The sequence below is a fragment of the Stegodyphus dumicola genome, chromosome 3, assembly GCF_044657685.1.
Source record: "Stegodyphus dumicola isolate Sdum_Otavi_A_Nest chromosome 3, ASM4465768v1".
Taxonomy (NCBI): domain Eukaryota; kingdom Metazoa; phylum Arthropoda; class Arachnida; order Araneae; family Eresidae; genus Stegodyphus; species Stegodyphus dumicola.
Window position 1 is genome coordinate 121,997,593 of NC_140770.1, and position 16,493 is coordinate 122,014,085.

Sequence of the window (16,493 nt, forward strand, 5' to 3'; positions counted from 1 at the left end):
AATTTTCATTTTCATCCTCACTATTTACAGTACACGTAAATGTTTTGGTGTTATTTCTGGAAACAGTAAGTATTCTATAACAACTGTCAGACACTGCATGTCCTAATTTAAACTATCGCTACCATGAAAAACTTAAACTTGTTTTTGACTACCATACTAAGAATGACTTAAGCAGTGTAATTTAGCAATCTTTGTACCATGTATATAATATTAACTTAATAACAGCCCCATTAGTTTAATGTTTATTTTAGTGGTATATGTTTAATTCTTTTGTTCTTACCAGTATATGGTATTGTGTTTTCTATAGAGTAATATATAGAACAACTAACTATACATACTATAACTTTTAGTGCATAACTGTAGATTCTTCGCAATTAAATCTACGGATCTATATACATCCGTAGAACAAAAACAAAAACAAAAAAACAAAAAAAAAAAAAAAAAAAATCATTTGCAGACTCATTTTCTAAGTTTCAAGGATAAATCTGTCTTGGATAGATATAAAATGATAATTTTCTATTAAGTTCAGTTCTTGAAAATTGTCGCTTCAACCAGAGCTGATAATTATCCCATATGCTTTAATGAAAGTTTTTCCAAAACGTCTATACTGGACCTACAACATTTACCATCCCTTTTTCAGGTACGTTATATCCATTATTTTTTAATCAATAGTTTGTTTCTATTAACATTTTTGTTTTAAACTACCAGGACTGGATAAATAAATATTTTTTTATTTAACTTTTTTTCATTTTATTAATGCTCACCAGCGGCCGAGCGGTAAAGTCGCTGAACACTGGTAGTTCGGTCCGAGGTTCGAATCCCGCGAACGGGCTGGCTGCATGGGTGTTTTCGTGGTTTTCCCCATGTGTAACGTGTATACGAGCCAGTTTCCCTAAGAAAGTCCTCCACGAAGGCATCCCTCCCCTTAGGCAGATAGCCCTAGTGTGCTTTGCCATAATTAAATAAACCAAACCAAAACCATTTTATTAATAATTTAAAAGCAATAGCTCACCAAGTTGTTAAGAAACATCTATAAATATTCGTGTGATGTATTTATTAAATTAATTATAATTTCTGTGATATAACATTAAATTGAGTATTCAACATAACTGTTAACGCCGAAGTTATAGTAACTAACTAACAAGTTGTCGACTTTCAACTATTTATTTGTAAACACAAGCACAAACTAACTTACATTCAAATAAATATTTATTTATCTATCTCTTTTGGTCTACAACTAAACTGATAAATGTAAACAGATATTGACGTAACAAGATGAAGCGACATCTTCTGGCCGTTAAAATTCACATAATTCTTACAAATTAAAAACTAGACACATCTTATTTTATGTTGTATTTATTTATTTATACAAGTCAGAAGTAAACAGGCGATCATTTTTTAAACTTAAAATTTTACCTTCAGCTGTTTGTTACGTGGCGTTCCATAAATATAGCAACATAGGAAGAAATTTCATTTCCATTTCATTCCATTTGAACCCACTAATGGCTGAGTAAATAAGACACCTGAACATTGCTAATTTGACTCAGATTCAAAACCTGGTTAATTGAATAGATATTTTCGTGATTCTTCTAGTGTGTAACGTGAATTCGAAGCTGTGTCGTTTAGTCTTCAGGAAAGTTCACGAAGTCTGCCTTCTCTTAGGCAGATAACCTGCATGAGAAGATCGTTTCTCGTAGAGCCAAATAAAAGATATGTTTTTTTGGTCCAAAGAACAGGCAGGGTTAATCCTAGCGGGGCGCAAGATGGTGCAAAGCACGTGGGCAGCCAAATAATTATCAAATAATATATCATATTTCTGTAAAAGAGGGGGGGCAATTTTAATTTGCACATGGTCAGGTTTAGGATCGGCACTGGGAATAGAATGCTTAGCATTGCTATAGCCAAATTATCCATTCCATTTAGTACATTGGTTAAATCCGTGAAGGAATACTACATGATCCACATGAACCCACACCTAAAAGCACATGAATTTTTAACAAAAATTTTTGTTTATGCAGAGGAGATTACTGGTCTACAGATCATGGTACAAACGATTTGGTAGGCATATCGTCACTTTGACGTAATTATCATCAATATGTGAATTGGCAAAATTAACTGGATGTTTGTATTGTAAATAAAGGTTGTGGTTTTGAATAGATTGTATGAAACTCTCTTTGATGCTGCACTTATATCGCCCTCGATATTTAAACCATTAATGAAATATCGATCAAATGAGTGACATTCCTTTCATAGAAGAACATGAAAGTAAATACAAGGTTGTCCAAAATAATGGTGCATACTTCAAAAACTCGTAGAGCACACCGAAGCGATTACCTGTGGCCACAGAGTACATGTTTAAGAACAAAATGTAAAGGTATTTCTCACCACCAATCATAAAAGCGCCTTTTTTTGTACACACTATCATTCTAAGCTTAAACTTCTAAATCAATTAAAAATCGGAGCAGCAAACCAGAGAAGCAAAGAGCAACGATTGAACACGCAGCATTTCCGAATAGACCGGTTTCCCAACCCTAAAGTATTTCATCACTATTGCATCACCAGCTATAAGATTCTGGATCCTTTCCTCACTACCTAGTCGGATGCTGATCGTTCAAGAATGATACTGAATGTCAAAAAGAATGATGCCGACAGCAGAAACGAATGATAATGAAGGTCATTCGGTGGGAAAACACTGCTTATGGAAGAACAGTTTTCTATGCGCGGTAGATCTTCTGTGAGGGACATATAAGAAAAATGAGGGGCGTAGCACTGATGTGCAACAATACACGAGGGAACAAGAATTTCGTGATAAAGCATCCATATCAGTTTCAAAAAGGACAAACTTTGACTGTTTCGGATTATCTTCGTAGTGTGGACTTCGCTCATTTCTGCAACAGAGTACAGCCCAGCTGAATGTTTTGGCAACTGTTCTTCTTCTGTATGAAGTAAAGTTCAAACGCGATTGGGTACCAATGCACACATAATGCACATGTACGTGGAAGCAGACATCTGTAGTAACAGCAGCACTTCTACATAAAAATCTGGACATGAATCGTCGTCTATGTTAGTATGCTTGATTCATATCATACGTCATACAATTTCAATAGTATGAAGTATGATATTTTCGGTCATGAAATCTTACGATAATTATAATAGTTATACTACTGAAAACATCCAGAGGCATATACTATTCTATTAGGATACACCACCAGGCCATTTTTGACAAAAACGAAGAAGCTATCTTGATGTCAACGTTCAAACCATTTCAGACTTTTGAACGATGTGATTCCATGCCATGGAATCTTCCTTTATGTCGAGTCTCGGTTTCGTTTTGTAGGAAGAACTCAAAAGATTGCTCTAAATCTTGTGAGAAAATCGTCTCTAGAATTTCATTCGTTGCTGTAGCCGTTCACAGTGTACCAGATATACTCCAGTATATATCGTGTACGCACCTTATCGCCGTTGTGTGGCATTCATTATGATTAGCGGTCACTCTTTTGTGAAATTACTGAAATTTATTTGTAATTAAAGATTTTTTTTTACCCTCACACGTCTTTCAGCGCCTTGACTTTTGGCTTTCAATCATACTGGGATACTGAATGTCATTGAATGAATTGGTTGTTTCGGTGAACTATTTTGTCTTTTAAATCTAATCCGCCATCTTTTTTAAAATACGTGGCATATCTGTTGCGAATTTTAATTCTAAATTTAATTTAGAGAATTGTATTGTCATTTAATTTTGATGCAAATGTTAGGTATCTGTAAAGTATACGATCAGCAAAGAAACATTTTCAAACTTTCTTTCGTCATTTCAATTGAGTGCATTTTTTTGTCAGCAATGATAATATATAAATAAATTTTCAATATAATCCTATGGAATTAAACAAAAGGTCAAGTATTTTATCTTTTTTTAATCACTATTATGAGATATTTTCAGCTTCTTTCGGTGCCGTAATACCCATAACCCTAAAGAAAATGCGCAGCGCATAAGCCAGTCGACAGTGCTTCTTGGGAAGTTCTCCAAAATGTACCACATCATTCGTACTCCGAGATTCCGGCAAGGTTTGTATACTGCATCCGGGTATTCCAGAGCTACTGCAGATTCCAGAGCATCTGTGACGATATTTACTTTGCTGGAACTCATAATGCGAGCAGACGCAACCCATTGCTTTAAACAATTTAAAAATGTCTTGCCATAATCAGCTCTTACATGGTTCTCCACAGAGGCAACTGTTTCATCGATATGCTTTAGAGCGCTGTCGTATATAGGAGTCCTGAAAGAAATGAAGCAATAAATAAAGAAAACATAAAAATTTTTTATTAAAAGAAACCTGAAAGGTTTCAAATTTTAAATTGCGTCCAAAGGGACTTTTTTTAACATTTTGTCTGTTACCTTTATTTATTAAATATCACGTTCCTCTCACTTAAAACATAAAATTCAGTTGAAGAGCAATATCGCAAAACAGTTTTAAATTGAGCAGATATTTAGGATTTCCGATACGCAGTCTCACGCGATGGAGATAAAAAAATTTTTTCTGTACAACGTTGCCATTGATCGCTTTGAAATCCTTGAGTTTGTTAATCAATAATTCGTTAAAGATTTACAAAATATGAAATCGATAATAAACCAAATTCCAAATTTGGGCTTCCGCATGCCCATATTCGTAGGAGGATTACGTCATTCAAAATTCGATGGCTCTATTTCTTCAAATATAATGCAGGACTCTAACATTTGGTGGCAACAGTTTGAAAAGTGAAACGGGCATTTGTAGTGAACCAAAGCGAAATCGCAAAACGAAAACAATAGTCCTTCAGAGACAAAGCCCCTTTGGACTAAAAATATAATGCATTTACAGTGTAATGGGACTAAAGTTGTTTTAAACAGTACTGCCCATAGAGCGTTAATCTGTTTTATTCTTCACCGTGATCAAGCATACATACAGTTGCTGAGGATTAATACACCTGAACTGTAGATACAAGGAAAATCACGGGGGAAAACTTAGTTGACAAGATCTGAAGTTATTAAGGATCTTAATAAATAGTTTGGGAACTTTCACTAATTATGCATTATTGTTTTAAAACGTTCTAAAATGCATTTAAACTTCCTTCGTAAAAACTGCCAAGCAATTGTGAATTTGTATCAAATCTGAATGAACTTCATAATGTAGTGAAATGCTTCAAGTTTTGGATAAGTAACTTTTATAACCAAACTGCAGTCCTGGCGTTATTTGTCTTACCAATTTGAAAATAACCACTGATAAAAATTACAGTATCCTCCGCTTATTAAGTTTTTGAGCACAAGAAAGTTTGCACCCACAATTAATACAAACAGCCCATCGTGTACAAGGGTCGGGTATCGGCGGTTGAGTTAAACTTAATTAGCTAATAAAAATCAGCCGTTTATAACCTTGAAATTTGCAGAAATTTAAACAAATAGGTAGGATGACAGAATTATATTTCCCTGATTATAAACATTTTACACGAAGCTACAAATGCGAAATTTTTATCATTACTTAGTCCTTTTACTATAGTATTTTTACCATGTAGTTAAGGGTAGCGAGGAATAGTTAGTTACGAAATGGCATCGATGAAAGAAAAAAGCTAAATGCATTTTAGAATACCTTGAAACTAAATCGCCCAAGAAAGGAGGTTTAAGTGTTCGTATGGATGTAGTCCTCCGCATTGGTAGCAAGACTTTGTCCTTAGAAGAAGAGGCAAACTATTGCTAGCGATGGAGTTTTTGATTCTGTCATGAATCGGAATGAAGAACATATCAGAGACTGAGTCTTTCTTACATTAGTTTATGTACTACAGAAGACAGAATGTGGCAAGATGGATGGAGGGATGTTGAAAAATACGTAGCGAGAACTGGAAAACCAACTTGCGGTGTGAAATGTTGGAACTACATGTCTCCTAAATCACTGCCCTCCATAATCTGGCCGCAGAAAATTTGCTATCATGAATCCGTATCGCTCATCAGTTACTCTAATTGCGTCTTCTCTCTCGTCTTGGAGGGAAAAAATTGTCCGATGTTGCCACTGTGCCACATCTATATTGATACTCTTCCTTGGCCAGCAAGGTCAACAGGCCTTTCACCAATCGAGCATGTCTAGGTACCTGATAGGCCGCCAGATTAGGGCACCACAAAATATCGCAGATCTGGAGCGATAACTGATGAATGTCTGGCAGAATGCTTCGCAGGATGACATAAGAAACCTCTACCACTCCTTGCATCGACGAATTCAAGAATGCATTGCCGCCAGGGGCGGTTCGACCAACAACTAATTTTAACACTTAATGGGTGATTGTGAGCCGTGAACAGGTACCATGACCTTGAATTTTTAATCATTTTACTATCTGTGCATGAGCTATACACATATTCAACTTCATCAAAAACAACCACTTCATTCATGGTGATTCGATTTTTTGCAAAAGAGTGTATATCAGATTCTGCATAAAAGGTTAAGAAATCTGAAATATTATCATTAATATGTTAATATATTATGTGATTATCATATCACACCGTACACCGGATATTGTGAATCTCTTACGATTGTTTTCAAACCAAAAACGACAATTCTATTTGTTAACATACCCAATGAATCAGAACTGAGTTTCATGTGAGTAGAACATTTTTTTTTTCCTCCAAAATTAATGTTATTGAAGGGTGTATTTAGCGATGATGAATAGTCAAAGTATACTAAATAAAAATAAATATTAGTGACAATAATAACATTTTAACCATGTTTCTCATTTCATTTTAAAATCATTTGATTCTTATTGGAATACCCTCACATTACATTATTGTTTATACATTATCAACATATTCTAGAGAATGCCAGCCGGTAACATAAACAAACATCTTGATGTCAGTTAAATACAGTTAAAGAATTATAAAACTCAATACAATTATTAAAACAAAATCTGATATGTACACCACATGACTTCCTTGTACGGAATATTAAATTATAAGCATTTTTTCTTGCATTTCATTTAAACTTATTAGATTGAATTAAACCTACTTCGCCGACAGCGCATAAAACACAATAGAATAAATGCATTCTTTAAAATTCACTTTGTTTACCATAGCGACACTCTGGCGCTAGGTTTCTTAACAGTATTACATTTCGTTCATATTATAACTCAGAATGCACACAATTTATATCATTTAAATCATTTAAAGAATTATCTAATCGTTGCCACATGTTCTATTCAAATACTATGATAAAGCTTGAACTATGTATAAAAGAAATTAAGCAAACAAAACAAAAAAGAAACAGTTTTTGACAGACGATTGAGTATTTCTCATTCAATTAATTCAGTTTTCACTTCGCGACAAGGCAAAACTACATAAAAACTCAAAATATCTGTATTAAAAATTACGAAGTAAATCTTAAACGCTTATTTCCTCGAAAAAATTCCAGAAAGGATTAAGCATAATTTAAATAATAAATGAAGGAGTTATCTTTGTTGTTGCGAAGCTAAGTTTCTCTAGATTGGCAACAAATGCGCTATCCTGCTGTTTCAAATGTAAACAAGAGCAATGGCCGCCATCAAATATATTATTAGGCTTAGCGGCACTTAAACAATTTTAAAATTGTTGATAATTCTAAAAACATTGCATACAGATTTACTAAAGGCACAAAAACCTTAACCGAAAGATAAGAACAACATAATTCAATTATTTTTAAAGCAAAAAATGTACAATTTACAAACATATAAGAGTAAAGATACTGAGATCACTGAGCCGGGAAACAGAGTGGATATATATATATATAAATATTTATATACGTTTGGTGCGGCCGATTGCAACCAAAATACGAGGTGCAATCTACATGTTATAGCAGTCCAATATGCAAAATTTCAACGTTCTGAGGCTACTCGTTTTTGAGTTATGCGAGATACGTACGTACGCACGTACGTACGTACATACGTTCGTACAGATGCCACGAAAAATTCTCTTCAGAATTCATTTTAAAGCAGTTTTATAATTTTTTGGGGGGAAAAGAGTGTTTTATTCTGTCCTTACATATAGATATCACAAAAATACATCGTTAAATTGCATTTGAAAGAGGTCAAAATGGGATATTTTCGTTGAAATATGCTGCCTGAAACTTTTCGCGATTACAATACTTCCTTTTTACTTCGTACAAGGAAGTAAAAATCGATTCAACTACAGAATCACAAAATATTTAAAAACAGCATATCTTAAGAATTTCTGATAGACAGTCTCGCGCTGGATATAAAAATATTTTACTCCGTACAGTGTTTTAACCATTCCCTCTCAAATCGTTGAGTTTGTTCATCGAAAATTCATTAAAGTTTTATAGAATTTGAAATAAATAATAAAAGTTATATAACGTCATTCTGTGAAAATGTTGAATATTTTTAATTAGAGAGATAATGAATTAAATTCATTTTAATTATTTAAATCGATGCGATTCAAAAGTAAGACATGAAAATTCTTTAGAAATGGATCTACTGCTTTCAAATAGCTTAGTTCGTTAATCCACAACAAATACACTGGTGTGAAAAAATTAAGGACGAGACGGTTTTTTCAATATAACTTTGTACAAAAGCTTTCCAAATCAACACATTTAATACCGTAAGATCCCCAATACGTAAGGACATGAGTAATGTAAGCAACACTTACTAAAAGAGAAATCAGAGGGATAAAAAGAAGCTTTATTGAAAAAGTAGCATGCGACTGAAGGCCGAAACATCCCTGTGATGGGTGTCCAGCAAGAAACATCCGGTCTTTAATAGGGGATATGATCTTCCCTGACTGCTAGGCAGGTTTCACAGCGTCTGCCGATGCTGATAATGAGAGTGTCAATGAGTTGTTGAGGCATTGCTGCCCATTCGTCTTGCAGCGTCAATCGAAGCTCCGGAATCGTTACTGGTGGTAAGGTACGAGCTGCCAAGCGTCTGCCTAGAAAATCCCATACATGCTCGATGGGATTGAGATCCGGAGATCGTGCGGCCAATCCATACGTTCAATATCTTCACTCTCTAAGAGCTGTTCGGCAGCTACTGTGCGATGACATGGTGCATTGTCGTCCATGAAAAGGAACTGCGGACCCATAGCGCCTCTAAAAAGACGCACATATGGAAGAAGAATCTTGTTACAATAACGGGTCCCGTTGACTGAACCTGCGTCGAAGATATGAAGGTCTGTACGACTACCAAGCAGGATGCCTCCCCAAACGAGAACACCGCCACCTCCATACCTGTCCCTTTCAATGATGTTCGAGGGATGATTGCGGCTTCCCTGCTCTCTCCAGATGAGTATGCGATGAGAATCGCTACTCAGACTCAATCTGCTCTCATCTGTAAAGAGTACTCGTCCCCATTCATTGTCTCTCCAATTCCGGTGTTCCCGGCACCACAGCGAACGCCTTCTCCGATGGGCAGGCGTTAGAGGTACACACCGTACAGGGCGTCGTGCAAACAGACCACCACCGCGTGCAGTCTTCTGGCCACGGTAAAACGCGATATCGGTCGTCCAGTCGCCTGTGTCGTGTGTCTAGCGATTTCTCCCGCTGTCTGCCGCCTGTTTCTTCTGGCCTGTAAGGTAATATACCGGTCATCTTCGGGTGTGGTTCCTCGTGGACGACCACTACTAAACCCCCGGATAGCTGTTTCTGTAGTTTGAAATTGTCTCCAAAGTCGTGAAACGATGCTGCGAGCAATTCCGAACTCTGCAGCCACACTTGTCACACTGCGGCCTTCCTCCAACTTCCCAATGATTCGACCTCGAGTAAAAGCATGCATATGTCGTCTAACAGATTGATTATTCGCCATTTCTCGCCTTGGCAGCAACTCGGTGTGATTTTAACTGCTATACGGCGTGCAATCTGTTTGCCAGAAATACTGATCTTACACCGACAACATGCTTTATACTACTCAGACACTCCCCCATTACGTCTACCTGCATATCTGCGCATGTGCTACCGTACATCAACTTACTTAATCTCCTGATTGGTCTTTCTGTCCGCTCTGCCTCTTCGTTCAGCTGATATGCTAATTTTTCGACTTCGTCCTTAATTTTTGCACACCAGTGTAGATTCAGTTTGAAAGACCCTACATTTTGCTGAATGGCAATACACTTGAATGAAAAGTGAAACGGCATGTTTGTAGAGATTCGATACGTAATCGCGTGGGAGAAAAAGAAGAAAAAAAAAGACAGAGCGAAAGAAAATTAGTCATACGCGAACATTTCTGGCTCCACGGAGATCACCTTGACACCCCATACTTGCATTTCCTGTTTCAGACACTCGGTGAAAGCTACTGCTGCGAACTTACTCATGGTGTAAGAACAAAGATGGGGCATAGTAACTCGCCCTAGTCAAAAAAGAATCTTATAATTAAAGTGCTTGTAAAAACTCGCACCAGTTTTAAGGTTATATTAAGCTATATTCTTTAAAAAGAGAAAAAAAAGTTGTCATGAGAGGATGACTTAAATTTTGCCTACTGCAAATTCCTTGCCTGATAAACTGGTCACGTTGACGACCCGACCTTTCGTCTGTCTTAACAGAGGTAAAAAGGCTTTAGTAACACGGACGAGACCAATAGCATTGACTTCCATAGTGTCTTTGAATTCAATTATTCCAGTAAGTTCGACAGAAAATCCTTTCTGAACTCCAGCATTGTTCACAAGAGCCCATAGATCTGAAAAGGGAGAAAACTGTGGCATCCGAACAGAAGAAATATTACTAGAATCAGATGTGTTTCATTATTCAAATTTAAAGATAGTATCAGTCATAATACAAAATAAATACACATGACTTATACTATATAGGACAATCTTAATGCTTCTGCACAGCTGAATGAGTTAGTTTACTTATCTTAAGCCTATTCTTTAGTAGATAATTCAGGCAATTATAAATAAGCTGTTAAAACAGAGCCTTTAAAATTTCGCGCATAATTATCTTTTGTGAGAACCATACTGCAATTCAACACTTCTCTAACAACACACTTAGAACGAGGGGTGAGAATAATGTATTCCATGACAAGTAATCAACGTATTCTTGAGAGATAAAATTTGAATCGTAATTTTTAATGTTGTTTTTAAATATATTCTAGTGTTCGTCTACGTGTGGTCTCTTAATTTAGTTGCTTTTTTTTTTAATGCTTATTTAATATCATCGTAGCAACAGTCACCCCGGGAAGAAAAGGCAGGCTGAATTTTGATATTTCATTTGAAGTAAAAAACTGTAGAGGAAATAAAAAAATATTAAGTTAATTTTTTAACAGTAAGCCTACCGATACGATGAGTCTACAACGTTTCAGGACTAATCTTCTTAATAAATTGAAGAAATAGGATGCTAAACGATGATTATTATGACATCTCAATCTTCTTTATTATGCTTCTAAAAAACCTGCTGCTTAATGAGAAAACTCCTTGCACTCAAATATTTGATTTGATCTACATTCTGCTATCTTAAAATAGGCATTTCTGGGTCTTAATGTACCCCTCCTCATTTGCGATCGTAAGTATGTTTTGTCGTCATCAGTTGCACAGACGGGATTCGGAAATTTTAGAAAATTAGAGGATTCGATCGCATCTTCCAAAGTGTCGTTACCATAAGTACAGGAACAACCAGAAGGAAAATGAGCTTGAAGTGCCTATTACAGAATAATAGAGTATACTGAACATTTGCATGCATTTAAAAGATCAACAATGCTGCTATAAAGTGGGTATACCAATGTACTACCTAAAAGGTAGTGTACCTAAAGGTAGGAAGCATAGACAGTTTAATATAAGTAAAAGTCAGGGTCACAAAACTGTTGAGATAGATCTTGAAAGAGTAAATTGTTTTTGATTTGCACCTTATGGACTGACTACACAATAAAAAGAAGATCGAATTTCTGTATGCTATGATTAGATCCAAATTGGAGATACTGAGCCTGATTTTTCTCACCGAAGAACAAACTGGATGCTTTGCTTATAATCATGAGAGAAAACGGCATTCATCTGGTTGTGATGAATAAGGTTCACCACTTCGGTTTTAGAAATCTCGAGCAAAGACCATTTGGTAATTATTTTGATTGGAAAAGAATAATTTTAAAAACATTTATACCTGAGAGGTAAACGATTAACTCTATATTTTATAAAGAAGTAATATAACAGGGTCTTACTTAATCTGGAACTGGTAATGAGTCTAAAAACCTCTAATAGATATGAAGAGAACTATTGTTATGTCTGAAAGTAACTACAAAGTCCTGAAAAGGTTTAAAAAACAGTCTTATTTAAACAGAATTTAGAACATATATGCTAACAATATCAGTCACAGCTCGTGGGGATATTAAAAGCCTACACGCGTAGGAGAAACACATGTTCTCTTAAAATCCGAAAACCTCAGTTTAAATACTAGCTAACTCATTTGCAATTCGGTGAGGAAATCGAAAAGGAGATGTTATGGTAAGGAACCAAATCATAATAACTGGTTAATTTAAATAACAATCCTACATATTTCTCCACCCGAATTAAAGTAATCGCAACGGAAGTCTTTAAATACATCACTAAGATTTTTAAATTCTAAATCTAAAGTATGAGTTTTATAGTCTAAAACTTAATTTAAAATTTTGCAAACTTTCAGCTTCCATGGATAGAATTTCGTGTTATTACTACATTTATTTCTACACTCATCTACTTCCAGGCATCTGAAAGGAAATGTGTTTTAATAATTGCATCTTTAAATATTCCAACAAGCCTTTATAAATTTCTTTATTAACACTCTGAACTTTCTAAAATCATTTTCACACTCTGCTCTGCAATGTTGTATTGTATATGTAAGTGCGTGTGAAAATATACAAAGTTTTCCACAAACTACTTCCTAACCGAAATCCTACGTATTAGAAACTTTGACACACTGGACCCTAAAGAATACCTTATTTCAAGACTGTACTTAATGTGCTAAGCTTAAATTGGATTAAAACTTTTGTTGTTGGCTAGAAAGCCTTACTAACTGCTTACATTCACTAAACTAGCTGTGCGTAGATAGCATGAGTAGTTGACGTTGCAGGGTTTATATTTATTTTAACTAACATTTATTTTAAGTTTAAACTATCTTTCCTGTCAAGCCTTACTTTTCCCTGGAATTGCCAATGCCAGAGTATGTAAATTTTAGTAGAACTCGCAAAGTATTCAAACTGTCAGCGGAAGTAATTTGAGTTAAATAGAAGAGAAACGAGTTCAAAAGTGTGCTTTCTTGCTTCACGACGTGGAGGTGGCTAGGTAGAAACTGAAGAACCACGCGTTTCGGCCTGTGTGCTTGCCTCGGCAGATAGTTGAATCTTTCAACTTAATATTCAATAGTTTGCTGAATTATCACCGGTATCTTAGAACGCGGTTAGGTTAGTTACGTTTAGAGAGCCTCGTAGGTAGTAACTTGTTATTATTAATTTTTAGTTTCTTATTTTTATTTTACCGCCGGATCAGCGTAGTTTGTGAGCGTCAAGAGCACGCATCTGTAATTTCTAAAGTTGAATAAAAAGGGATTTAAACCCTTCTCAAGACTTTGTGTACTTTCCAGTTCATAGCAGTCACCACTATTGTTGCGTGCAGGTTGGGGCCGCGCAACATTACATTGGCGCCCGAACACTTGTCGAACTGAAATGGCCGAAAACTGGATGGAAGCTTCTGGAAAACAACAAGAAATGGCAAGCCAATTGGAAGGATTCGGACACCTGGTCCAGACGATGAGAGCGTCAATCAAGCCAAACGTCAATTTCGACGGAAAAAATTCGGTGGCGATATTTCTAGAAGGCCTCGAAAATCATTTTCAGCTCTACCCTGTGCCTGAAAGACAAAAAGTTGCCATTGCCACATCTGCACTAAGAGGACAGGCCTCGCTATGGTGGAAGAATATAGGCAAATTTTTCGAATTTCGAAGGGAATTCGGAGGCCAAACATATACATTTGAAAATTTCAAAAAATCGTTATTAAAGGCCTTCCCCATAGTGAAAGACCGAGCAAGGCTAGAAGCTGAACTATATAGTTTTTATCAACGGAATATAGAAGAGTTGACGGACTTTATTCTGCGAAAAATTAAGCTGACGGATATGCTGTATGGGAAGAAACCCGACGCGGAGATTATTGAAATAATCTTACCAAGATTGCTACCTGCTGTTAGAGATTACTTCGAAATTCGAAACCCAAGCACCTTGCAGGAACTCTTCGAGTTGGCGGTCAAGTTCCAAAATCGCAGAATAGCGGAAAAAGCTAGAGGGTCATCGTATTCTCAACGTCTCCGAAGGCAATCCTCAAATGAACAGACCAGAAACACAAATCGCTCTCATGGGGGAAAGAGCTATCAAGCTAACTCATTGAAGCTCGAAGGTCAAGGCCCAAAAAGGAAATTTGAAAACAACCGTCCGCGTACCCAGAAGGCAGAAGTTGAAAGGAAAGCTTTAAACGAGTAAAGGGGCCTGTAAAAGCGAGGGTCCAGAAACCGGAAGTTTCGAAAAAACCCTCAAGAAGATACTTAAATACGGTCGTCGTAAAAAACTCACAATTGCCGATTATACAAGTCCTGGTTGGCGATGTACCAGTAGAAGCCCTCATCGATACAGGGGCAGAAGGTAATTTTATGAGTGATATATTTTTTAAGAAGAATTTTAATAGGTTACGATTATTTAAAAATAAAAACACAGAAATCATAGCACCGCAAGGACAAACTTGTCAATGTATTGGAAAATTATCTTTAAAAATACAGGTTCAAAACGAAAGCCTTAAAGTATTAAATTTTGTAGTAAAAAACTTGCAAAGTCCACTTACTTTAGGTATGGAGTTTTTAAAAGCCGCGAAGGCCAAACTGAATTTTCAGGAAAGTTCTATTGTGTTGCAGATCGATCGGAGGGTGGTGGAACCAGTGGAACAACCGCAAGTCGACCTTAGCCATTTGAATGACCATGAAAGCCAAGCTATCTAGCAAGTGGTGAGTACTTTTTCGAACTTGTTTTCAGAACGGCCTGGTAGTTGTCAAATTGTTACGCATGATATACAGTTAACTGCCAACAAACCCTGTAGGACTAAACCTTACCGGTATGATAAACAGAAAGAGCAAATTATCGAAGAACACTTACAGGAAATGTTGAAGAACCAGATAATAACGCCCATAAATAGTGAGTACGTGAGTCCAGTCGTACTATGTAGGAAAAAGAATGAGTTCCCTCCCTCGGACAAAAGGGCTTGGAGGTTTGCTATCCATTACAGAAAGCTTAATAGTGTCACTATAAGGTATATCTCCCACTTTCCTAACGTCCTTCGTGATGTAGTGGTTGTGCACGCTGGGCCGGTATTCCAGAGGTCCGTGGTTCGATTCCCGGCAAAGGCGTTTGCTATTTTTCATCTTGTCTGCTTTCAAAAAAATACCTAATGTCTCTACATTACTAAATTCCCAGTTTACCCTTTGCCGGTTATAGAGGAAATTATTAGAAAGATTAAGTCTACGAGATACATGACTACGTTGGACTTAACGTCTGGCTACTATCAAATAGCTATGAGACCCGAAGACATACATAAAACCGCGTTTATCACAAAATCGGGCACTTATGCATTTTTACGCATGCCCTTTGCGTTGTGTGGGGCCCCGTCAACATTACAGAGAGCTATGGACATTATTCTAAAGCCTGTCCTAGGAAAATCGACTTTAATCTATCTAGATGATATAATTATAACGAGTAGTACGTTGGAACAACAGATTAAAGATTTAGAAGAGGTTTTTAAATTATTAAAAGAGGCTGGTCTTACAATTAACGCATCAAAATGCAAGTTCGCGACTAAAGAACTTAAATATCTGGGGTATAAAATTTCGCAAAAGGGTATAGAAACTCAGGATTCAAAAATAAAAGCCATCAAGAATTTCCCACCTCCCAACACCTCCAAGAAACTTTCTTCTTTCCTTGGGTTATGTTCTTATTATCGGTCGTTCATAAAAGATTTTGCGAACATTGTTGAACAGTTGTTACTAATTAAAAGAAAGAAAAGTAAATTTGCGTGGACAGCAGAGGCAAATACTGCATTTGAAAGGTTAAAAGAAGCACTCATCAATGCCCCTGTTTTGAAATTCCCGGAAGGGGACGAAAACCTGGAAATTGCAGCAGATGCGTCGGACTATGCCGTAGGTGCGGTTCTCATGCAAAATGGCCATCCTTTGGCATTTTTTAATAAAACTTTAAACCCTACGCAAAGGAATTATACAGCTACAGAGAGAGAAACATTAGCCGTATTAATGGCTGTACACAAATTTCGAGTTTATTTTGGCAAAGCGCCAGTAACAGTCTTTTCGGATCATGCGGCTGTTGGTAGACTTTACTTGGGGAAAAATCTAACGCCCAGGTTAATAACATGGCCTTTAAAACTTCAAGAGTAGAACCTAGTAATTAAATATAAACCGGGTAAGGAAAACAATGTTGCTGACGCACTATCTCGTATAAAACTGGACGATGAAGAAATGAACTCAAATGCGCTGTGTTGACTTCAAAAA

General features: G+C 36.4%; 1 protein-coding gene across 1 annotated transcript in view; it reads right to left on the reverse strand.

Moving 5' to 3' along the window:
- Positions 1 to 1,191: 1,191 nt before the first annotated feature.
- Positions 1,192 to 16,493, reverse strand: part of LOC118205830 (17-beta-hydroxysteroid dehydrogenase type 6-like) — a 75,487-nt gene continuing 60,185 nt past the window's right edge. Inside the window, exons 3-5 of the mRNA XM_085813263.1 lie at positions 10,489 to 10,671; positions 10,212 to 10,344; positions 1,192 to 4,274 (exon numbers count right to left, since the gene is read on the reverse strand). Coding sequence (XP_085669389.1) covers positions 3,911 to 4,274; positions 10,212 to 10,344; positions 10,489 to 10,671 — 680 coding nt within the window. The 3' untranslated portion in view covers positions 1,192 to 3,910. The remainder of the gene's footprint in view (positions 4,275 to 10,211; positions 10,345 to 10,488; positions 10,672 to 16,493) is intronic.